At 30.7% G+C, this 26,366-nt stretch overlaps 1 protein-coding gene across 3 annotated transcripts; it reads right to left on the bottom strand.

The window, feature by feature from the left end:
- Nucleotides 1-2,818: 2,818 nt before the first annotated feature.
- On the bottom strand, nucleotides 2,819-25,643 carry LOC124365990 (cytochrome P450 4g15-like). Of its 3 annotated transcripts, XM_046822157.1 has the most exons (11): nucleotides 25,503-25,643; nucleotides 20,481-20,657; nucleotides 13,141-13,247; nucleotides 12,892-12,985; nucleotides 11,417-11,596; nucleotides 7,156-7,222; nucleotides 5,945-6,074; nucleotides 5,210-5,270; nucleotides 4,392-4,492; nucleotides 3,174-3,243; nucleotides 2,819-2,978 (listed from the first exon to the last, which is right to left on the bottom strand). In XM_046822157.1, the coding sequence occupies exons 2-11, from the start codon at nucleotides 20,644-20,646 to the stop codon at nucleotides 2,944-2,946; spliced, it is 1,011 nt and encodes a 336-aa protein (XP_046678113.1). In that variant the 5' UTR covers nucleotides 20,647-20,657; nucleotides 25,503-25,643; the 3' UTR covers nucleotides 2,819-2,943. The 3 variants fall into 3 exon arrangements, with proteins under 3 accessions (XP_046678113.1, XP_046678114.1, XP_046678115.1); XM_046822158.1 differs by lacking the exons at nucleotides 3,174-3,243; nucleotides 5,210-5,270; XM_046822159.1 differs by lacking the exons at nucleotides 2,819-2,978; nucleotides 5,210-5,270 and having other exon boundaries at nucleotides 3,204-3,243.
- Between the last annotated feature and the right edge of the window lie 723 nt (nucleotides 25,644-26,366).

Below are 26,366 nucleotides of genomic sequence, written 5' to 3'. Positions count from 1 at the left end.
GCCACATCAAGATATATGAGAATAATTTATACACAGATACGCAGCACATCAGACATTTTTTGAGCAGTAACAAAGAAGCTGAGGTAAACATAGAATTGTTTCTGGGGGGGTGGGGGGGGGGGGGGGTGGGGGGGGGGGGGGGTGGGGGGGGGGGGGGGTGGGGGGGGGGGGGGGTGGGGGGGGGGGGGGGTGGGGGGGGGGGGAACGATGTTATATTCCACATATAATGGCATACATGGGCCTTCCAAATGAAAAATAAATTTCGTTTTTATATCAATACATAGCGTGTTTTTACTTCATCTCAACATCTACCCGCCCAAAATGAAAAACCCTACAGGATGAAAAATCAACGGACACACTGACTCTGAGCAAATCTCGTTTATTTACCTGTATATGAGATAACACTTGATATTAAGAAACTATCGATTTTAAAACTTCCGTAAATACATTTAAATAGTCCAAAAAATAAGCAATCTTTTATGAGATCAGAGGGCTGGCCAAGTGCGTAAACGTGTCCCCTTCTATACTGTGTCTCTGTGCGATAACTCTTGATAGAAAAGGAGCATTTAAGAAAAGATATGGTTGCAATTTTGATCACAAGTTCTAAGAGCGGTTCTTTCATTCGTCTGTACGACCCTGCGATAACTGCCCTTGTGATAACTCCTAATAGACAATAAAATAATGGATACCAATAACAGTATAAAAATGGATTGGTCTAACTTGGTAAATATATTTCTTGGTGTATAGTAAAAAACTCACGAATTTGTGGTCAAAAGATCGAAGGACTATCCTTCCGACTGTGCAAGGCATCGTCTGTTTCATAAATCTTTTACTAAGGTTTTGTATGTCGAATGATAACCCATTGTATCGATTCATTACATTAACAGTTAACATTAGTTTTACGTTCAATAAAAAAGAACTCTCCCCAAGTTCTCAGGAAGAATTTAACACCTATTTTTTTATGTAATACTATATGTTATACTCGGCTTCGCACGCAATGTTGAAAATCGAAGTCCTTGTGACACTCAGTAACAACAATAATCATGTAATATAATAACATGAAATGATGCTGTCACATGAAATTTCCCAAACATAAGTAGGCGTACAAAAAGTACATATTACTGGGTTTTCTGGCCATTCATTACTAATTACTGGCCATTCATGGTTGAGAGAATAATTGTTAAGAGAATGAGAGATTATTCTGGTTCTTAGATAATGTTTTTGCACATCTAGGATGCCTTGTTGTATCGATAAAAAAGATACAATCTCGGAAAATACTTTGGTTCTCTACTAACCATTCTCATATACTTTCTTTCTAAGAAGTTTTTGTTGCTATATTTGATTTAGTCTTGCATTACAGATGAATGATATATAAGATGCGTATAACGAGCCTATGTCGTTCAAAAGGTGTTTACTTATGGCCGTGTTTAAATTCAATTTCGGTTCTATAGTTGATTTCAACCTATAACCCCATTCAATAAAATATACACCTATGGATCAATCCGAAATCTAGTTCAACCAAAAAGCGTCTACTCCCTTCTCTTGAAATTAACTTTTGTCTAATATATTTCCAGTGCCATATTTGAGTTTGCCTTGTCCATATGAAGAAAATACACGTGCGTACGAAGGACTGAGTAGCCTAATACAGAAAATGGTAATACTTTATTTAATTTCGGTATAAGTGCGTAATCCTTATTAAATTCATGCAAAATTTCAAGATAATCGTCCATAAATTATTGGATTACAGAGATAATCTTGGTTTTGAGACTGTAGTCTGGGAAAGAAAGTATCGTTGAAACATGATGTTATGTTGGTCATGGCCGTTTTCCGCCACTATTAAAATTGCTTATTACAATGCCAAGGAAGCCCACATGTTTAAAATTCGTCACCATCTCAGTCTGGAGTAAAACTAAAATATTAAATTTTTATGTGATATCTGCATCACTAATGACCTAAAATTCTATTGATAACATTCGGCACTGTTCTAAATTTGTATTCCTTGACAAATGTTTCTGCCCCAGTCGAAACATCACTTGAAAGTGTAAACAGCTGATTAAAGTCAGTTAAATTTGTATTATACAATATTTTTTAATAAATATATAAATTGGAATCATTTTCTTATTTTAAACCTTCCTCAGTTTACAACGAATGTTTTGAAAAATTAATTACCCGAATATGTCATGCCTTTCTCGAGATTAGCGCTTAGCGACGTACTTTCCGATTAATTTTGTATATAAGATTTTAATTGTTCTATGCATTTTACTGTGTGTTTTTATAGCTTTTCCAGGATATGAATAAATGAATCGGCTTTATGTCTCATAAAAGAATGTTCAACAATACTAACCCTTGTAGGGATACAGAAAGAAGCGTATTTTCATGGTTTTAGAACGAATAAAGGAAAGCTTTAGAATATAGACGCTTTTATATGTTAAATTACTATAGAAAATTTAATGAACACGGAAAATACTGCAAAAAGTAAGCTGTACGAAATCAAAATGTAGTAATTGAAATTAGTTATGGCCTTTTCCAATATGTATAGTGTAAAAACCTACACACATTTCCATTTTATATCTAAAAAATATTTCTGTCATAAAACTACGTGTATTATTTTTTAATATGTACTGAAAATTGATAAAATATAAATCATGGTAATACTTTTTGTATGTTGATGTAGATATTTTTAATTCAGATTTGTAGTTTCATGAAGTAAAATGTCGTTAAAAACTGGGATTAATTCAGAAAAATACATTGTCAGTTTACCGATAGTTGGCCTATTCCAAATTAACGTTTTAAATTTTATTAATCGACTTACACAGTTTTGTGTTCCTAGTAACTTTCCTCACAATGGTGGGAATACTTGGATATAGTCGCATAGATTCCATGAGAGATTGTTCAAGATATCTCAGAGATCTCAGGTCAGAGAGAGTGACGTCACTAGGGTCCTTAACTTCCTGCAGAATCTCTCTGTAGATTTTTTCCTATACAGAAAAAGGAAGTATGTTGTTGCAAAGTTCAAAAAAGGGTAAAAAACCCGTATAGCTTGCTTCTTCAAATGTATATATTACTATAATTAGTATAGAGTGTGTAATTATTATAAAATAATATGAAAAAAATAGCTATAGCAACCTGTTACTTTAATTTGTATTATTATTTATTTACTAATTTATTCTTACCTGCACATCTGAGTGATTGGCAAGAATTACTGTAAAAAAATGAAAGAGCCGAGGCTAGAGTTTCCGTTCCCTGGAAGCATATTTTCATTTTATAAAAAATTAAAATCTACATATCTTTTGTCATAAGTCTTTAGCTTAAGAATTTTAAAAAATCAGTAAATTATTTTATGAATACAATAATCAGGCACTAAAGACTGCTTTATATAATAACTTAAATCTTAAATGTCTACATTCCAATGGAACGAATCAATCAACGATGGGCAGGTTAATGAAAACATTGCACAAAACAATAAACATGAAAATGTATTTTGGATGGATGAATTAAGCTTCATTTCTGTTTCCTCTATTGATTGCAATAGTATGGATATATAGGCTAGTATGTTCTAAAAATGAAATTGTTTGACAAGAGCTTGCATATATATTTATTATATAACTTAAATATAAAAAAGGCACGGATACAAATCTAAACTTAAATATATAAATATGTTTAACAGTAGTACTATAATAATTTTACCATAGATAGCAGTGGTAACATATTGCAAATATAAAGTTTATTATTGGAAATCAAAATTAGGTTTAATCATTGTACTATGTGGTCTATGTATAGTAAAACCCTGAAACAAGAACAAGTTACAATTATACTTAACCTCTTAACCAAAAACATAATATCTACTTGAAACATGGCTACTCTTATTTTAAAACTTTGTCTCTCTCTCTCTCTCTCTCTCTCTCTCTCTCTCTCTCTCTTTCTCTTTGTATGTATTTGTGTGTGAATATCTATATGAGTATTACTGGTTAGAGGTATCTAAAATCACATGGGCCCCAATTCTGGCTATTCTTTGCTGGTCTATACATTGGCCAGCAACTAAAAAATCATGCGACTTTCATAGCATCTCAGTTGACACAAGCCATCCTTGTGAATACAAGCAAGTAATGGTCCTACTCCACTTTTGTCTCTCTTTTTTCAAACATCGTTTCATGCCATATATATACATTGATTATGTACCTGATGCTTAAAGTTGTATGATGAATCACAACCATGCGAGTACATAATACAGGAGCACTTTACACACATGCCGTATGCATCACAGAAAGCGAGACACCGACATTCAACCTAGACTCTATGTTTATGTGCAACATAAATCCTAATGTTTCTAATTCTCTCAAAAACAGCAATATGATTGTATGATAGTAGTGGATATCATCCAGATTACTTACAGCAGCCAGCATTGTGTGCCTTTCATCCCTCCAGTAATGGTCATCGCCAGCGACAGACGGATTATCCATGGATACATCCAGAAGGGTTTTGCAATGTGAATCTTTAAAAACAAAGATCACCATTGGATTTCTTCAGTAAGATAAAGTAACTATTCCGTATTTCTACAAGTTAACCTTAGAAACACAACTACAATTAAAAAGAGGCATTACCTAAAATAATTTGGATTTTAAATAGAAATAAGGACCAATAACAACAATATGATTAATGAGACGCAGTATTATTACAAAATAAATATGCCTTGTCAGATGTGTAATTGTTTTAAAATATAAAAAAATCAGTTACAAACATATTATGTTTCAAGCAATAATAGCAAATTTTTACTTTATTCATGTAATATTTTTTAAGGGAATTGTGGCAGTCCATTACTTAGCAGTTTGCATCCAGCACTGTAATTTCAGCACAGTTTTGATCTAAATTCAAGAAGTAAAACCGCAGAACAAATATAATCCAAAATTGTTTTAACTTATTTTATAGGTGTGTTTGTTGTAAACGAACTTGCTTGGCTCGACCTTAATAATATTGGGATATAAATTTCAATTCTGAATTGCTTAATGGATTTAGTTTCTTAAAAGTTGTAATAGTATTAACCTTAAGGCGCAGAGTTTTAATAATGGAAATGTAATGTTAAAATGTTCTGATTTCCTGCGATCGTAATTATACACAGGAGAAATATTCCTTTGTGGGTGAACATGCATTAGTGTATATATTGATAAACGTGAGTTTAACTCAACTAAAACTATTTGTTTAGTGCTGTTACCCTTATATCCCAACTTTTGTTTTTGGTAGTACTCTTCACCACAGAGTTCTTCCTTCCAAAGCTGTGAAAATTCGTTCAGATATAAATATTGAGAACCAGAGAATGTTTGAATATTGAGAAAATCTTAACCTTAAAGTTTAATGAATAAGTGATCAAACGAATAAAATAATGAAGAAGCGATTCATTTTTACAGGTGAGGTGAATAGTAATAAATTTGAATATTCTTAGAACAACATATCAAACTAAAAACAGCACATGTTATATTTTACTATGCAGTAGTATTATTTTGTGAAATATGTTAATGACGATCAGCCAAATTTGCCAAAGTCCTATTTAAATTATGTAATTGATTGATCGTTACTACATTACTGTAGTAGACCGCACGAAAATAGTCGGGTGGTATTTTATGTGTCTGGATTCTGGCCCAGCACCCTGCGGAAAAAATCTGGGTTACCAGTTTTACATGTAAAGACAGTTAATAATCCGTTACATCGTCAGTTTAAATAAACAAAGAACACAAGTTTGGTACAGTAAACTAGTATACGCAAATTTCATTTGATTAATCTTTTTCTAAAAACCGTTTTAATAATATATACTGTATGTGACCATACCTACGTCATAGCAGGGAACAACTAATGGTTAGAAGTAATATGGCAACACCGCCTTGAATGTTTTTGGGACTATTTTGGTGCAGGCTGCTACAGTGAAAATATTAACGTCTGGCATACTTATTACCTTATCAAAATACTCTGTTATTTCAGAATAAAGCTGCTTTGTGTAACTAATTTTGTCTCCTACTAGCATTGCAATCCATTTTATGTGAAGCCAAGGCTTGTAAATGCTTTCATAAACCAATTCACCATGGCTGAAAAAACAAGAAAACATTTAACGTTTGGATGTAGACGTTTTTAGAGTTCACAAAGAAAACTGTAAATAAAATAATTTTTTTATAAACTTACAGCAATCTAAACCACATTTATTTCATAAATTAAAAGATAATATTATGATTGTAATATTTTGGACCTATTGTTAAATACATAACTTAACATTTTCTACTACTAATAACCCATTTCAGACTGACAAGGGCTATCTATAAACATTCTCTAAATATGAATCTGAATTTTACTACTTTTAGTTCAAGGCCATGATCGTTTTTAAAAAGTAATAAATCATACAGACATGCTTTTATCTTAAAGGTAAAATTTGGAAACAAAAAATAAAAAACTATTTACCTTAGTAAAATAATATATCACATGTTTACAAAAAATATTATCAATGATACGTCTAAGAATATGATTCTATTTTTGTGAGTAGTCTAAACAAAATATCTATTTTTTTCAAGTATGAAAATTTAGGATTTCTTAATAATCAGCTCTTTTACTCATATGTCCTGATAGTTAAATGAATATAGTAATGGTATCCCCCTTATTAATATTCTTTGCTAAATATGACCTTTCATTTTCGTAGATACGGCCGGAATTTGAAAATCATGAGATAAGAGCATAATAATATAAAGAAATAATGCAATCATGAAAGAATTTTATTGTACCTCTATAGATATATAATATAATAATATATATATAATACATATTGTAAAATAATACAATTATATATTTTAAAAAAAATATATATAATATATATTATAAATATATAATATATATATATATTATATTATATTTTAAAAACATAATTGTATAATTTTACAATATGTATTATTCAGAGTTTATTTATCGACCCTTTACTTTGTTGTGAACGATATTTTAGTAGTACATGTCAGTAACACTGAATTATTTAAATAATAATAATCGTTTCCTAAGATAGGAACCGAAAAGATTTTAAATTTGGAGGCGTCCTTGAACAACTCGCTGGACTTTGAACAATGTAAATATATCTATCCATTATAAAAGAACAAACAAGCCTATTTTTATTTCTAAAATTGTACTTACTTTTGCAATCCTGTATGAATTGATTCCCTAATTGTTTTGTTCACAGATCGTTTTGAAAGAACAGTTCCTGGAAAAAATTATTAAAATTTATATAAATGTATTGTAATATAAATGTAACGTAATATAAATGTAATTATGCAATGTTGCACGTCTCTTAATACAAATACGTAAAATTTACATTAATAGGAAAACATTATCCAAATAACACAGGCCAACCGAGTACATACACACACACATACTCAGCCCATTAAAAATGAGTTACTAAACATAAGGCTTACCAATTAATATGCAATCAGATATAAATATACGTAAGATGAAACGAAATAAAACATAAAATTATAGCCTCCCTAATGCTGACAGCTATCATTTATTGCTATAATACATTCCAAACTAACAAGTTTTTGTCTTTGATATAAATGCGTAATCTCAATCTAACTAGACACTAATGGTAATATTTGAAAGATAACTGACCTAGCCTAAATATTGGGGTTACTAATAATTCAAGAAGTTCATTACTTGACACATGTAAACAAACTTTGTTATTGGCTGAGCGTTAGAGGAGCCTACCACTATTTGGGCTGGAAAACAAATCAATTATTTATATCTCTCCATTTCAAATTTTTGTAAAAAACTGTACTATAGACTTAAAATTTTCCATTGACCCTTATTTATGAATTAGCAACCTTGATGGTCCATGAAACTGCATATATATGCAAAAATATACGCAAAAGATAAATTTTGTAAACAATCCGAATTTATAAGATTATAAATACTAACATTTTAACACAATATGTAGTATATTTATACAGTAAAAAGGAATAACCCAGTTTTGGAGCGAAACTCGATGTGTTAATGACAAAATGTGATTTTATCGCAGACAGGTGTTGCATTACACCCCTTACCTCATCGAAAATCATTATTCTTAAACACTATTACGAAACCACCTATCTCATCAATCTATGAATATTTCATGTGTAAAAATATCTTAGTAAAAATCATATGTTGATTTTATATTTTGCACGTAATATGACGACCCATTCTACATACACACAAAACTATGTGCAAGTCCATCAATGGAATTAAACCTCATTAAAAAGGTTAACCTTTTCAAGTTTTCCAAAACGTCGTTGAAAGTTAATTTCAACACAAATTTCTTGGTTTCATTACTTCAGAAGTTTGATCATAAATATAATGACATATTTGAATGACCGCAATGTTGAAATGTGTTTAAGACTGTCTAAAGAACTCCAACTAAATGTAAAACTATATAAAAGTACTCTCTCTTGCAAATGTTAATCTATATATTCACATAGTCAATACAGTAAATATATATCCACCAGTGTTTGGATCAGAGTTAGTGAAGTAATCGTACGATATCTTGCAAATGTTAATCTATATGTTCACGTATTCAGTACAGTAAATATATATCCACCAGTGTTTGGATCTGCGTTAGTGAAGTAATCGTACGATATCTTGCAAATGTTAATCTATATGTTCACGTAGTCAATACAGTAAATATATATCCACCAGTGTTTGGATCAGCGTTAGTGAAGTAATCGTACGATATCTTGCAAATGTTAATCTATATGTTCACGTAGTCAATACAGTAAATATATATCCACCAGTGTTTGGATCAGCGTTAGTGAAGTAATCGTACGATATCTTGCAAATGTTAATCTATATGTTCACGTAGTCAATACAGTAAATATATATCCACCAGTGTTTGGATCAGCGTTAGTGAAGTAATCGTACGATATCTTGCAAATGAATATCTATGGAGATGAGTTTTGAGATATCAATCCACTCCTGAATTGGCAATAAAGTATGATGTCGGTCAATATCTATTCATTGGTTTAGGCTGAGCGTTAGCGAGGTAACCGGCCGATATCTAGTGAATAACTAACAACATGACTTTTAATATATAAGTTCAGTCCCAAATTTGCAACATATATATAAGTGTTTAATACCTTTCCAGGATTTCGCTGAGCTTTAATGAAGAGTTACACGGACAGAGTAATTCTGAACTCATTTCAACAAGTAGTTGTTTATTGTCAAGTATATATTGAACATATTCTGTTTCTATCTAGTAATATTGTCGATACCCAAAGTTTGGTGCAAGGAACATGTAATTTGGATAACCAAAATTTATTCCAACTAAAGTAAGTTTATAATCTCAGCTCTATAGTCAGACTATAATTCCATTGCACATTAGAATGAACAAAAATCGCAGCGATACAAACAAAACCTTAAAATTAAACCAAATCCTATTTCGGCCCATGCAATGGAGCATAAAAAAATTCGATGAATGCTTTTCTCTAAAAAGTATTAACAAAATTCAGAACCCCCATAAACTTAAAATGAATTATTTAGAAATAGCTCATCAGAGGGTGCTACAAACTAAACATCCGGATGGTCTAAATTTAAGATATGGATAGCAGTATGTATAAATTACAGTTTACAATTTTAATTTATAACATTACACATTTCACTACAAATTTAATTTATAACTTTATGCTCCTTGTATTAAGCAAAATTATTTAATCTCTGTACGTAATTCAAAATTAGTTTTAATAACATATGATATTTCTTTTGTGTATTATATGTGTTGATATATTTACTTATTTACCTATATCTCTTGAAAATGTTTTAAGACGAAATATAGATAATTTTTATGTTCTATATATATTATATATATATAAATAGTTCTATATATATATATATATATATATATAATAGTTTATAGTATATATATATATATAATCTCAATAAAATATTGAATCGCAAAAAGTACTTGCTCCGCCGGGACTCGAACCCGGATCTCTCACTTGCCGGGTGAATGTGATACCATTACACCACAGAGCCCTCACTTTTTTACGATTTAATTATTTTGTATTTGGCCGTTTCTTTCACATATGTGTTTAAATAACCAAACTAACATATGATCGGAAGACCAAATACCTGTCAAATGACTTCTGTTTACATTCATTAAATTTGTATACGTGGCAATAGCCTAATTTAATTTCAATAAATATTGAATCGCAAAAAAGTACTTGCTCCGCCGGGACTCGAACCCGGATCTCTCACTTGCCGGGTGAATGTGCTACCATTACACCACAGAGCCCTCACTTTTTGTGTATTATATACATATATAGTTTATATATATATAAAACTAAATATATACTATATATATATATATATATAAGTATATACTATAGTTATATATATATATATATATATATAAATATATAATATATATATATATATATATATACTATAAACTATTACCACTACTATACTATTTATACTACACACGTTTTTTCTTGATTAGTTTTTCTGATATTTAGCGTACTATTACAATAAATCACACTTGGTAATTAATTTACTATGCTGCAACATTAATTTACGGAGTTATTATATTTTGTAACACATATCGTTTTCTCAAAATAGCCAAACTGGAAATTTCAATTTCAAAAAAATCAAAAGAAGTGTAGTATGGAGGCCGAGCAGCAAACAAAACCTGAAGTGACGTGCAACGGGAACATGTTTCGTAAAACAGGTATAGATAAATCTGCATATAATCTTGAGATAAAACCCGTTTACTTATTTTTTAATCTTCATAAAAAAAGATTTGTATAGTTTACTTTTATTCGTATTAAAAATTTCACCATTTAAGTTTACACAGAGATACAGCCCTATAACTCCAAAATCTGTGACAAACACATCGCAGGGACATGGAATTGTCCATTTGTCTGTGTTTCCGTTAATATTGAGTGAACTTTGTTTTTAATTTACTGAAAACCATCGGTTTCATATATTATTCTCGTGTTAACTTAATAAATGTTATACTTACGTATTTTCTATTGGCAAGTATGCCTCATTTTTATGCGCTTATTTTTTCATATTCTCTTAATTTTTATGTGATTGTTACACCTTAAGTTACGTTTTGTTTTTAAACTTAAGAAAGAGGACAAGTAACGGTTTTAAAAAGTGCATGGCTTAAGTTTTTTTTTAATATTCTATGTTCTAGCCCATGTCTGAAATTCTCTATCAATTATAGTCAAACATTGTTTCAAAATTTTTCAGGTGCACCGCACAAAAAAATTTTAACAAGACTAAACAACAAGGATCTTCCAGAAACTAAAAAATACTGAAATTTTTATTACACAGTATCTTAGTTTCCAAGTTATATATATGCATTTATAGTTATATAGTACATTAGACTATAATAACATATAGAATACTTTTATTTAAATTTCAATACTTGATATAGCATCCAGCGCTGCATTGAAGGACAAATCATAAGAGTCAAATATCTCGCCTTCTACGCCTATATGTTGGACCACTTCTCTGCTCACTTCATTAAATACAGGAAGGAAGTTCTCAATGTTTGTGGGGTGAAACACTGGATTGATCAAACGCCGAGTCTTCTTCCAAACTGAAACTGAAAATTTCACAAAACACTCGGTATGACGGTTTGATATTTTGAAAACTCCAAAGTGATTAAAATTATAATCTGGTAAATATTTTTAAATTTTTGAGTTTTAAATTATGTCAGCTGATTTATTTTTTAAGTATTTTAAGATGTAATTATTTGCTCGTACATCAAAACCGTATTATTAACTTGGTGGGTCAAACTGTTTAGAGTTTATTGTGAATAGCAGGATTTATGGAAATTGCCCACACTAGTTATAAATTAATTCGTTAAAATAAATTTAACGTAGATGGTGAAGAAAAAGCGCAAAACATTCCAAAAAAAGAATTCCTTCAAGGATCTCTACTTAGAGTATTGTTCTGAATGTATTGGTTATGGGGTTTCTAAGGTTAGGACTCGGGGAACGTAATTCACTTAGAGCATATAACAAAAACGACATTTGTAAAATTAAATTCAGGATTAACGCGAGAATGAACAAGTTTTAAAGCCTAAAAGGCGTTACCAGAATTAATATAAGTAATATACTAGAAGGAGAAGACTGTGATGTTATAGCTAGATAGGAAATTTTATAGGTCGATACGATTTTGAGTGTGTTCATAAGAAATGTATGGCTTAGAAATAAAACTAAGAAAAAAAAAATGCTTAGGATTACTATAGGAAAGATATTAAAATCGACTATCGTTTTACGTAAGTAAAAAAGTAAATATTCTTTTTGATCAAATTTACACAAACAGTGAAAGGAGTTTTTAGAAAAATATACTCAATTTAAAGTATTATATTTTGTATATTAAACATTGGTGAGTGAATATGATTATTATATTATAAGCTCTAAATAAATTGTGATTATTTAAAAATAATATACATTCAGGTGTTATAAAGGGATAGAGTTGATCTGGTTATTGAATAGTGAAGGACATAAAGGGAGGCAACATAATAAGAGGAATTCTGGATATATCTCACAGAAAATGAGTAGGCAATACAAAACCAAGATGAAAGTCCTAAAAATGTTTATTCCTAACCTAAAGGAAATAAAATCTTATACAGAAAAAATTACATGTCATTCGTATATGATGTCTGAATCTATTGTTGGAGAGCTCTGGGGCAGTCAGTAGATTTATTTTGCAACTACCCCAAATTCTGTTGAAAACAAATTTACATTTATTTCTGAGGTAATACCTTTAAAGGTTAGTAGAGAGTTCTGGTACACCATTAATATATATTTTCGAGTTAATTCCGTATCATATAGAAATTTTTTTGTTCTTTGTAACATTCACTTATTTATACAGTTTTAAATTGTATCTCACCTTTTGCAGTTATTAATCCTTTTCCTAGAAGGATCTTCATAATTTTGTACATTTTATCGTCTTTTTCTAACGTGGTACTACTATTCAGAATAATCTAAAAATAAACAGAATACCAATTTTACTACACGTAAGGAATATAATTATAAAAATTAAAGAAAACAATGAGATAAACTTTATTTTAAAAGATATTTCAAATATTATATGAAACGTGCGGAAACATAAAAAAAATGGCAAAACAATGAAACTTACCCGCACATCTGAGGGGTCAGATATTACAAAAGTCGGTACAGGTCCAACCCAAAAGCAGAAACGCCTTTTAAACTTTATAAGATTTTTGAACAGATTTTTCGTTGTACCTAAAAACAGTAATCGTTGTAAAAAGTATACTTAAAATATTACTATAACATAATACCAGGGGTGTTTGAAAATATATTAATTAAGATTATTTACGTTATTTTAAGAGGTATTACAATATGACATAGTATTGCATGCAGTTTTAAGTTATTCTTGGAATTCTACATTTACATGTCAGGTTTAGGGTTATCAAAGTCACTAGAGGGGTTGTATAAATTCAATTTATGTCTCAATTTCAGTCTGTCCGCTCGATATCTCGAAAAAAAACTATAAAACTGAATGTTCGCATGATCATTCATTTCCACATAAGCATCACATCACTGAGTACGATGAAGGAGTATGTGAGTAGATGGAATTTGGGTAAGCATTGGTGAATATTTTTACATTTTAAGTTGAGGAAAATGTTACATCCTCAACGCAAGAGCTTCAGATTTCAGGAGTTTTATAATTTAACAAACAGAGGAGAGATTGTGAGCTTCATAACCCTTACTATTTGTGGGCAAAGGTTGGTCAAGATTTGATCAACCTGTGATCTAGTTTTTGCAAGAGATATGCAGAGAGGAGAGAGTTATTTACAGTATTTCATTCAAAGTAATTATACATCACGTTTTGTGCTTTTGTAGTAGTAGATTATGTCTGGCTTTCATTTTTCCTCATTAGTCTCAATGGCATGGTGAATTGAAGATACTAGTACAACAGCTCTGATCTATTTTTCTCTTCAGGAAAGTGTTTTTGTATTATTTTCATGGTTCCAACGTAGGTCAGCTGTCTCTTTTCAAGTTTATGTACAGATTATATTGATATAAAAAATTATTGCCTATGACGTTTCTTTCACTAGGAAACAATAGAGCGAACCAGTATAATCACAGGCTGTGTAGAGATACTGAGTGTTTCTTTTCTTTCACTGAAAAGTAATGAGTCACTCACTATCTTTACCAGTGTAAATACCAGAAGACCAGGATACCAGTGTGTTCGTTTCGAAATTTTTGAATCACACAAACACTTTAGTTCATATTTCTTTGGCTATTGTGGCATATATACTCGTAATCCACACTTTCCCTGGAAATGCACGATCATTTAATTAATAGTGACATTTGAAGAAGCTGAATGTAGGCTACACTATTGCTATTGGAAAGAAATATTTCAGGAATAACATTTTTGTCTACCGTTATTTTCCTGTGATCAGTTGTTGATGTGTCGTCAAATCTGAGGCACGGTAGGAGGATTTTATACAGTTTGAGAGATATCGTGGCTCTGTATACAGGGAGGCTAAAAGGACCTTTAGTGAACAATGATAGTAATTTTTCATCATTGGATCTGAGAATCGAAAAGCATTTATTTCTTCAACATCCGTATCCCTAAAGCTGTTTCCTTTGGTCTGTTGTGACAACTTTGGTCTTACACTTACTACCTTTCTGTTGGTATTTGTTATATTATGTGTAAAATAGATCCTAAAATCAACTAAAAGAATCCATACCTCTGTGGGCTGATTACCCAGTTTCCTTGCTCTTCCTTTTATTCCTGGCAATGTTCTAATTATATATATAGCAGAAGTTATGACATATCTTTGAGGCTCTTTGCTATTTCATGCGTTTGGGGCAAAATTTGGATCTTGATTGATCTTTCTAAATAATAATTATGTGATCCTTCTCATTGCTCGCTTGTAACATATTCCCTACTACAACTCGCCTGTTCCCAGGAACTTTTAATAGATTACTATCCGGTTCCTGTTCACGTAAAATTGATTCTTCTATTACAACATCAGAGAGAACAAAATATACATCCGGATCTGAGTCGTCTACTACACTCCTGTTAACATCGGAATCTTCTCATAGGCCATCATAAAGGAGACCGCGGATGTCATTACTAAAACTAGAATCACGCGGATTCAAGTTTTTTTGGTCGTCGATTGGAACGATCCACTGTAATGCTCCATTTACTAAACCAAACTTTCCAAAATCTTGAAATGTATTCAAGTACGTAAACAAATTTACATTTAGTAACGGGTAAATACCGGAACTGGATCATTACAAAATAATAATAACAAGCACAGGAAGCACATGAAGACTGAAATCAAAGGTCACTGAGACCAGCAGGTTTCTCAATATCGATTGATAAAGGAAAAAGCCACGCTGAAAATGAACAAAAAACGGCATTTATGTGTGGAGTTGGAGGGAGGGAGGTACTGTTTAGTAGGGAAGGCGATGTGAGACAGTGTCATAACTAGTCGAAAATAAAATTCCCTTTCGGTCTATGAGACCTGAGTTTCGGTGAAAGTGCACAAAATATGGCCAACAAATTTTATCTTACAAGAATTTGGAATAATTGTTACTGCTTGGGTTTAAAAACTATCTCTACAGGTTAAATAAAAACATCATTCTCCGCTCTCTATTTTTATTATATAAGGATATATCTTTGGATAGTGATACAATAAGAAAAAAAGTCTCACTTGATGATAAAAAAATATTTTTGACCCGCAAAATGAGAATTTTGGTAGCAACTCAAAAATTTTGAAAATAAACACCCCATTACGAAGAGCATACAGAACGTAAATAAAAATGTGAAAAAAACATGAGATCGCTCTATCATTTACATCCAAATTAATACCTATATTTACCAGAACAATATTTTTAGTAACTCACCACGTTGCAAGTCTAATCAAATGTTCAAAATGAAGTTTTCTGCTATTCAAGCGTAGGGTGAACTCTTACCTTACCTTTTGAAATGTCTGAAGTGGTATTTGGTTGCAGGTATCAACAATGCTGTTTATTACGTATTCAAGAGTTTTTCTAGTGTTTTTTTTATTATAATTTATTAGAACAAAGAAAGAAAGAAAGAAACTTTATTTCTCACAAATAAAAATTACAGATACGATTTTTATAAAATTTTACAAACTAACCAAAAAAACATTACATTTACTTACACATAAACAATACATACATATGCAACTAAAACTACTATAACACTATCACTATGAGAAATAAAGAGAAAAACTCCAAGGCAAAGCCTGTTTGGAGTAATAAATATCATAAAATTAACAGAAAACTAGCAGCTTTACAAACAGTACAGTAATATTTTAGTAAAACTTATTTATTTTTACTCTACATGAAGTTCGTGATAAACACAACTAAATTAATAAAAAATCTTAATAAAAAATCTTAACTATACATAAAATAATCAACTAAGCCTAAATGTAAAAAAATTAACAAAATAAACATGGAGAACACAATGAACACAACCAGAACATAAATTAAATTATGCATTATTATCATTATTGGAAACAGATTACAAGGAAAGGAAAAATCTCATTTTAAACATTAATTTTAAAAAATACTTCTTCAATATCCTTCATTGACAATAGCCACTTTTTAAGCTGTTTTAGAAAAATATTAATTGAATACTGACTCTTTATATGCTGTGGTAACAGATTAAAAAGTTTTGGTGCTAAATAAATAAAAGTTTTTGTAAAGAAAGTATTTGAAGGTTTTGGTACTAATGAGTCTTCTGCATTTCTTAAATTTAAGTTTAAATTTATTTGTTGACTTATGATTTTTGCTTCTCAAGAAAAATATTTTTAAAACTTTAAAAACAAACATATATCTTAACGGAAGAATATTCAATCTCAAAAACAAAGGGTAGGATGATTCAGTTTTCTTTCTTTTCATGATTATTCTTATAAAATGTTTTTGAACTGTTATTATAGGCTTTAAATTAGTTTTGTACGTTCCTCCCCAGCACGATATAGCATATTCCATCCTACTGTTCACCAGGGAGAAGTATATCATTCTTAACAATTTAGTATCACACATATTTTTCAAATAATAGAAGATTCTTATTACATTATTTAGTTTTTGTTTAAGTTTTGAAACATGAGTTTTCCAGTTTAAATCTTTATCAAGCCATAACCCCAAATATTTCAGCGAATCCTCCCCTTCCACTAGACTGCAATTTATATCACATTGAGAATTAGTGCTTATACAGTTAAGACATTTATACATAATTTTATTTTTAAAACGTGGATAAGGCACTTTTAACGAAAAATTTATGTATTTGGTTTTTTGAGGACTTAATATCATATTATTAACTGAAAACCACCACCTTAATGCATTCAGATCCTTGTTAATCTTTACTTCAATTTCTCCCCATGAATGCTCAACATAACAAAGTGCTGTGTCGTCTGCAAATGCAGTAACCTTACCGTAAAACCTTCCATTACATAGATCATTAATATATATTAAAAACAATGTGGCACCTAAAACTGACCCTTGAGGTACTCCATATTTTATTTCACCAAATTGACTTAAGGTACTACTTACTTTAACACATTGCTTCCTACATGATAAATAACTCTTAAACCATTTAAAAACAACCCCTCGGATTCCGCAAGCGTATAATTTATTTAAAAGAATTGAATGGTCAACTGTATCAAATGCTTTCGTAATATCTAGAAAAAGCCCTGTTACATTTTTCCTATCGTTAATCCCATTACCCACTCTACTCATAAACTCAAGCAAAGCCGTTTCCGTACTCATGGCTTGTCTAAATCCATACTGGTTTGCACTGAAAAAATTTGTATTTTCGAGAAATTGTAATAACTTATTTTTCATGATTTTCTCAAATATCTTTGCAAATGTGGACAGTAATGATATAGGTCTGTAGTTATTACAAGAGGTTCTAGAATCGTTTTTATAAATTGGTATGACTACAGCCTCTTTCAACTTTTCTGGAAAATCCCCTGTCTCAAAACTCAAATTTATAATATAAAGCAAGACATCTGCAAATTTGCTATAGGTATCTTTAACTAATGATGTGCTAATACCATCCAGACCTGTTGCGCTACTTGTTTTTAAGGAATTAATTGCTATTATAAGCTCATTTAAAGTTGCAGGGAATAGAAACATTGATTGAGTGGTCCATTGTTTCATAAATAATCTTTCTATATTATGCCTACCAATCAACCGATCACGTATTTGAGTTCCCAGGAAATGTCATTCAGCACGGTAAAAATATGCTGGGGCATCATCCTGCTGAAAGGGAACAAATTCTTCATAAAATTAATATTTAATTTTCTTGATCCTTGTAAAATTTGCAAATACAGTTCTCCATGAAGAATCCCATTAATAAAAACAGGTTCTAAAATGTGATTCCCGAAAATTCAAGGCCACACGTTTACTTTTCCTGGTTATTGAGTGCAGGATTCACGGAAATCAAAGGGATTTGTACCTTCAGTTGTGTTTATTTTCAGCTCCATCGACAAAAATCTGATTTATCACTGAACTCAACGTTTCAAACAAACAATGGATGAACAGATATTAGGGCATACATTTCCTCACGAAAATGTATACGACGGCCTCGATCGTCTTCATTCAGCTCATGTACAAGCTGAATTTTGAAGGTTGAAATATTTTTCAGTACGCGTACCACAGACCCTTGGGAAACGGATTTGTTACTGATTTGGTATACTGCTGCGGATGTTTGATAAATTTTGATACGATTTCAAATTGTTTTGGCCTAGAAGAAATGAACTTGAGTGTAGGCCCTCTGAGATGAATTCAGATACTCGAAATCTATTTACTAACGTTCTTAATTATTTCCTTGTAACAGGTATATCAGGATTTGCAACATTAAACCACCTTTCTGCCTCATGATAATTTTCATTTGAAAGCACGAAAATAATTATCATTAATACTTTATTGTTCTAACTAGCAGGCATTATCGCTCATAGGTAGTAATAATTTTATAATATTATTTAAAAATAAGAATGACAAAACAATCCAAAATTAATAGCTCTAATAACACTAAAAAAACTATATCTAAACACTTCACAAAACAGTAACGACACAAAAACGATATACATGATGATGATAATCCACTTAATAATATAAACTCTAAAAGTATTACCTTTTCTGATGAGATTGGAATAAAGAAAGGACTTGTTCGTACTAAACCGCAGTTCGAATCGACAAGGATCTAGGAACTCTTAGGGTGTTAGGGTTTAGTCACTGTTTGTAACTAAACTTCTTATGAGTGTACTTTCTTCATTGCATCTTTCGTCCATTGTCATTCTAATTGATTCAGAACTCAAACGACGAATTAACTGGTTTCCAAACCGAAAATAATTTTACAATAAAATATGTGAGTGTAAATAAGTAATTAACATTTTAAAACCTATTATTTTATTATAGAGTAAAGAGATAGCGATCTCTGGTTTTCACTATTCCAAAAAATTTTTATCATCTTCAAAATGAGAGGTCACTTAGAAGAGTTTGCTGTTAGAAATTTGGAGTTGTCTCTAAAATTTCCCCATTTTTGGGAACACAACAAATTTTGAAAATTAATAAATGAAATTTTAATTTCTTATTGTACCACTACACAAAGGTTATGTTTATCATTTAAACTTTTTTTAAATAGAAGGAAGTCCTAAATTTGTATTCACTCTGTGTGTTTAATCCGTCATAAATATTCCTAATTTACCCTATAAGCAGATTAATCGTAAGGAGCTTAATATTATATATGTAATTAGATAAAATAAAAAGCATTATTGAGTAATAATATTGATGTTAGATATGAAAAATAATTTAAAGTATATTTTAACTGCACATACATGAATTAATATCTAATGTCCATTTTATTAAATTAAGTTTATATTTTTATTACGAATCTGTTTAATTTCATTAAATTAAATATTTCAGCTTAATAATGGTTTATATTTTCAAAAGTTTTCATCGTTTTCAACAAGTACATAATCCCTTGACTTTAAGTGAGTTAAATCATATCTTATTAATTTATTTTCATTTCATTTTTTTTTATTTAGTGGATTCATTTAAAATACTCCTTACACTCCTAAATTTGCTTACACTTCCATCTATGGTATGATGGTGACTCTGTCCTGAATAGTACTCCTTAGGAACCCTTTGTGCTACTGAATGTCTAACAGAACCACGCACCGACTGACGCATCCCTTTTAAAATACAAAATGTTCATATAAGAGTATTTCCTATTATGTGGAATGCGGGATTAGAAAATACTCTGGAAATGGTGGAGTTGAACGGAATGTCGTTTTACCCTAGACAGGCTAATATACCTTCCAGTCTATCATGTATAATCATGTTCAACCTTATTTTAATACGGAATCGTAACTAATTATTTGATCTCAGTGGTGTATAAATAATTAATTTTAACATTTTAGATTAGATTGAATTATCACTCTAGTTATTTATATAATTAATACTTACAAGGAATATCCCCTGGGCGTAAAAGGGCATTGCCAATGAGTGGCCATCCTGGTGGAGAAGGCAATTTTTTGGCTGTGGCCAAAATATATCTGTATCGCCACCGGAACTGAAGGTAAAATATAACCAGTAGAATACTTGCCGAATACAATAGCAGCAGTAGCACCATCTTACTTTGTCCTGAAATGGGTAAATATTATCTATTTGTAAGTAAATAATCAGTATTAAGAGATTTTATTCTTTTCCTCATATAAATAATAAATTTCCATCATTGAAATATTAGGTGTCACTAGAAGGGACAAACATATCTTAATATAATACATACTAGTACTATACTACTACTATGGTCCGCAAGCAGTTTCCTGGCAAATAACAAATAAACAGAACTCAAACTAAACTTAGTAGGTAAACGACAATAATAATAATAATCAAAGTATATACAAAAAATATTCCATCAACTGCTACTTAGAATAATAATAAATTTCTCAAATAATACAATGGACTAAGAAGAATGGAGACTCATATTATATTTAAATCGTATACTTCAATCAATATGGTTTAATTAGATGATTTGCTATTTCAACATTAATTTACTGGTAATAGGTAGCACAAATGAGAATAACCACAAACAGGATGATGTATCTACTGTAAATGAATGCGTACTATGTAAAGGGTTAAATTTATCAGATTAGTGAAGTTTACCAAACTAGGGCAGCTGATATTTATATATATAAATACAAATTATTGGAGCAATGTTTACAACGTTGCGTTCTATGATTCAATCCTATGGGACAAATATTCCCTATATTATAGTAAATAAATCTCCTTTTCATTTCTTTAAACAGTCTCTGAGGTATTTCAAGAAAGAGTTTGGCAATTATTTGACCCCATAAGATGGAAAATCGAGTAAGTACCCGTGTTACTCTTTTGAGAAAAATGCCAATAGTTGTTTATGCCACAGAAATTTCATTTGTATTTTATTTAAAATATAATTTCTTATTCAGCTATCCGTATTATTTAGAGACTTTTGACATAAAAATCAAGACAGAAATTCAGTAATTGGATTTATATTACCACTTCTTTACATGAAAGCATTACCTTCTCCAATAAGTTCTTATCAACAAGTATTTACTTGTTGTCCACTTGGCTTCTGAAATTTTCAGCAAATAAGATTTTTGCGAAGAATACATTACTCTTATTAATAATGTTTTGTAACAAAAATACATTTACTTATAATAGAAGAAGTTATACATGGTATAACATTTAAATTCAGATGACATATTTTAGTCCAATAAACTATACATATTATTTTCATCTTAAAATTCAATTACTTCATAAAACCCAACCTCCACGTCTTCAATTGAGTTCATTCGATCCATTTGAATATCCAGCCTGAACTAATGTTTTGCGAGTAACTTACTCGTTAACCTTACTTAAGATGTGGTAGATGGATGTAAAACTCATGGTTTATTGGGGGTATGAAGAGTAGAAGGCCTTGAAGGTTTTGGATCCCAAGTCGAAGAGGTATTGTAACTTCTTTTTTATTGGATGTGCTTTTACCGAGATATTCATTTTACAGAAACAATCTTTCTCTGTCACAACAGCAGAACTATGTAAAAGAGTTAAAGGTTGGTCTTTTCTGAAATTTAACCACTGGAATTTACTAATTCATACTGTGTCTCATTATCTTTAAAATTGACTACTATAAACTTTGTATAGGCCTTTGCGATTATCTCACTTTAGTGAAGAGGAATAAAACTCTCTCTTGAGCTTTCCCGATCCCACCAAAGTCCCAATGACACTCATTGAAGGAATGCGCCTGGACGGAGAATTGGTAACCGACCAATTTCCTGTATGATGATTGTGTTGAGGGGGGTCAAAATTTTGTAGCCAGAGAGCTTTTATTTTGTATCATAGAGATGTCAATAAAGCGATGATATGATCAACTGTAAAATGCAAACTGTTTCCAAATTGGAATATACACGAATCAATTGCTTGGCTGCCTCGTGTTGCTTGGCTTTCATCACACATGAACATAGTTTCTTGTCCAGTACATGGATTGCATATACACAGATTATACGTCCACAACTTCCGACAGTAATAAACTTTAATACATGCAGAACTGGTCGGTAAAGATTTTGGAGATCAAAGACAACAACTTTGTATTCATGTTAATTGGCCAATTCCGCTGCTTTTTGTTTTGCTTAACGCGCACTTTCAGCCTTTGTAAGGCGCCTTGGTTAGAAGTTCAGACTTCTCATGACGGGTTTCTGTATGATCTATTTAATTTTTCAGTGAGTCACACGTGTTAGATAAATCAATTCTGGGTCTCCTAACCTTTAATTGAACTTAGTATATAAAATTTTACGTAAAAGCTTTCCTTGACAGCAGATTTATGGTTTTGTTGGCGCTGTTATCTATACTTATTTTAGGTCAACTTTAAGTTTAAACTTAATTCTAATTAGCGAACATTTGGATTTTTGGTACGAGACTAGTAACTTTTTTAAACTGCAAAGAACCATATATGGCCTCTTAACTCTTTGATTTTATCATGAGGTAATTTATTATCCGGTATGGCATTACCTTTCATTTTATTTTCTTGTTTCTCCAAGGAATTTCGTTTGGAGAAAATACAGCACCGGTGTTTTTTTTTATTAACAATATATTTAAACCTTTGATTAGATACATCATGAGATTTTCCAAAATATTTTGTACAGACTCTTTTCCAAATGATTATACAGAAAACTCATATTCATTTTCACAAGGTATTTTCTAACTACTTCATTTGTAGCTACTAAATTGAACATAGATGTTTGTAAATTCAACCACACATCGGAAAAAACGGAGACTTGCTCATCAACCTTCTTTCAAATGCACGTTCTCATAATAGCCTTTGCGTATCGGTTCTTAACTCAAATATTTAATTTTAACCTCTTATCTTTTCTTTTATCATGCACCAGTACTTCATATACTCCGTAAATAATTAGTGAATTTTGTCCTTAATTTTACTGACAGAACAACCCCTCCATCACTAATAATGCCGGCCGTATGCACGACCTTTACTTTTAGAGTTGACTAAGTCCACTTTTATTTTACGTTACTAATCTTAAATTAATTAAATAAGTAACGGAATTATGTGGAATAACACGATTAAAAGTAGCAGTCGTGTTTCGAAAAGCAGTTTTTCACTCTGCTACAACGATTTAAAAAAATGCCCTAATATTAATTGGTACATTTAACATATCGCTTTGTTTATATCAACTTTCGCCTTAACGCTTAGAAATACTAAACACAGCTCTTCTTTTTCTAATTGGAAATAGAACATAAATTGTCTTTTTAGTGCATTACCAATAAAAGCTCCTCCAGAGATGTTGAAGACATAAAAATCGTCATCTCATATATATTTATTTTGGAGTATTTAAAAACTGTTTGCAATGGAATGGCCATGTAGCAGAGCTAATTATTAGGATGGGTTCCGCTTGATTATTTCATGAGAAACCGAAATTTGGCTGTCGGTGTGGAAACGTTAGGAGCATTGTATTATGACTATGTTTTCTCCAAATACGATATGGAGTACTGTTTTTAAGGAAACTCTGATTATTACACTTAAAATATTTAAACTGCAAAAGATAATTTAAAGGATTATGTTTGAAAAGTCTAATAAATATAATAATAATAATATATATATATATATATATATATATATATATATATATTATTATTATTATATATATATATAATTATTAGTCTTGCGCAAAGCGAATTTTAATGTGGTATCTGGCAACCATTCATAGTGCACTTGATATGAGTTTTTGAAATATCCAATAAATGATTTAAAATTTTATAAACATGGTCCATATTATGCATCATTTTAAGTAAAAAAAGCTTCCAAGCAGTCCATAACACGTCATTGCTCTAAAAAGAATTTGAAAAACCTCACCTCATAAAATTAATGTCCAATTATTATTCAGTCTACTATTGATAAACTTTTTAACATTGTACGGTGCAGTTTTACAAATTATATGTTAAAATGGACATTCTATCGATTTAAACCTTTGCATCGATTTCAAACGGTGCAAAGAACTCCGGCACACAGACTGGGTTCACATTAACGGTATTTTACAGGCACGACCTAACAAGGTACTTGGACCCCAAATCCACTTCCATGTTTTAAAGGACAAACACACTTAAAGCTTAGCCCGTTGAAACGGTATATCTTTGGATTATTATAAGGCTCAACTTCTTTCCCAGATAGGCAGCTAAAGAAGTTAGGGACTTGTACGTCATATAGGCTAGCATGCAAGTGCGGAATAGATTTTGAGGGTGTTACTCTCTCATCAACAAGTTATAGTTGATGGCAATAACCACAACCTAATAGTAAAACAATTTTAAAACACATACCGATAGTAAAATATTAATCTGAATATTTCTCTTTTGATAGATTCATATATGAATTGTTTTACGATAGTTAAAAGTAAACTAAGCTTTTTGGACTAATATTAATACAATTTTGGGAATGATGTCGAAAAATAATTTTACGTTAGTTATAATTAACGGAATCATAACTATTTGGAAATGCAACCATGCATAGTCAAAAGATTTGTTCATAACTTCGTATTAAATAATGTGTAGTGTAAGTAAATATGTCTAAAGAATAATTTTAAACCATTATTAAATATTTGTAATATAGTTTCATTGTGACGCAAAACATTTATCAAAACATTTTTCATATAAGTTTGTATTGTTTCACGGTAATAGCAAAAACTGTTTCACTCCCTGAGCTGAAAGCTCAAAACCTGCTCTTTCAACTTAAAAAGATGGATCATAAAAAATGTTAAAATATTTTTAACTAATTAAGTTTTTAGAATGTCATTGCATAGTAATATTCTTAGGATGTCCTTGCTTTTCAATAAAACATTGCGTCAGAAGCATATGTTTACTGCTACGTATAAATAATATTACAATAATATGATAAGCTAATTTTAATAATTCACTATAGAAAACATTATATTGACACAATCTCACCCTATTCTCTGTAGACCTTATTCTGTGTAACGTTCTTTATAATTGAATATGCGTCTACTGCTTACTTTTTGTGACGTATTGTATACTTATCAGACATTTTTTATGTAAAAGATGCAGAGCTGTTTAAATGTTTACACTACGATAACTGTACTCAGACATGTGTACAAGAACTCTGTTATAAGGTTATAATAAATTAGACTTCTAAACAGACAACACAGTACCATTTTACTCTAATTTAAAGATAAAGCCTTATATTATACTATCGTAAACGAAAGAATAGGAAAGGTATATTATAATTCTGGAGATCTTAAAACAAACACTACTAAATAATCCGCCTCTCTTGTTAAATTCTTTTACAACCATGGAATTTCATACCTAGCAATATGAGTGAAACACTATCATAGAAATCCCGCTTATAAACTTGCCCTCACCTTCCTTATAACCATTAGCCATGTAAATGAAAATGTTAAGGAGTTCTAAGACTAGGTGTGTCCTTTTTCTTTTTGTAACAAACGAATGAATGGAATGGCTTAGCTACCACTCACCTCCTTTTTATTGCAGTGTATGGTATCTGACACTGCCTCAGACTTGACTCTTGGAATTCGGAGTCATGTTCGTCTGAAGATATCCAAAGAAAGTTGACGACGAAGAAGCTCAAAACACAACAATATTAGACACTAAGACTACCATTTCACCTATTTGTGAAAATGATGTAAATGTATCGTTTGTCTAAAAATATTTTCGCATTTGTGGATCACCAGCTACAAGACATTGTCAAAAACTACCACTATTCAAAAAAATTGGGATGACTTTTTAGAAAAACTAAAAAATGTACCCCAACCTCTTCCTAATGATACAATATCG

The sequence above is a fragment of the Homalodisca vitripennis genome, chromosome 7 (genome assembly GCF_021130785.1).
Source record: "Homalodisca vitripennis isolate AUS2020 chromosome 7, UT_GWSS_2.1, whole genome shotgun sequence".
NCBI classification, from domain to species: Eukaryota; Metazoa; Arthropoda; class Insecta; order Hemiptera; family Cicadellidae; genus Homalodisca; species Homalodisca vitripennis.
The sequence above is the reverse complement of the archived record's forward strand: the minus strand, read 5'-3'. Positions and strand labels throughout refer to the sequence as shown.

What these genes read in the sequence shown, in the direction of transcription:
- LOC124365990 (XM_046822157.1), bottom strand. Translation starts at nt 20,646, where the DNA reads ATGGTGCTACTGCTGCTATTGTATTCGGCAAGTATTCTACTGGTTATA. An exon ending in TAACAGAGTATTTTGATAAG is followed by an intron (nt 5,271 to 5,944) that starts GTAATAAGTATG and finishes GAATTTTCACAG; the next exon opens with CTTTGGAAGGAAGAACTCTG. An exon ending in CCAATCACTCAGATGTGCAG is followed by an intron (nt 2,979 to 3,173) that starts GTAAGAATAAAT and finishes TTTTCTGTATAG; the next exon opens with GAAAAAATCTACAGAGAGAT.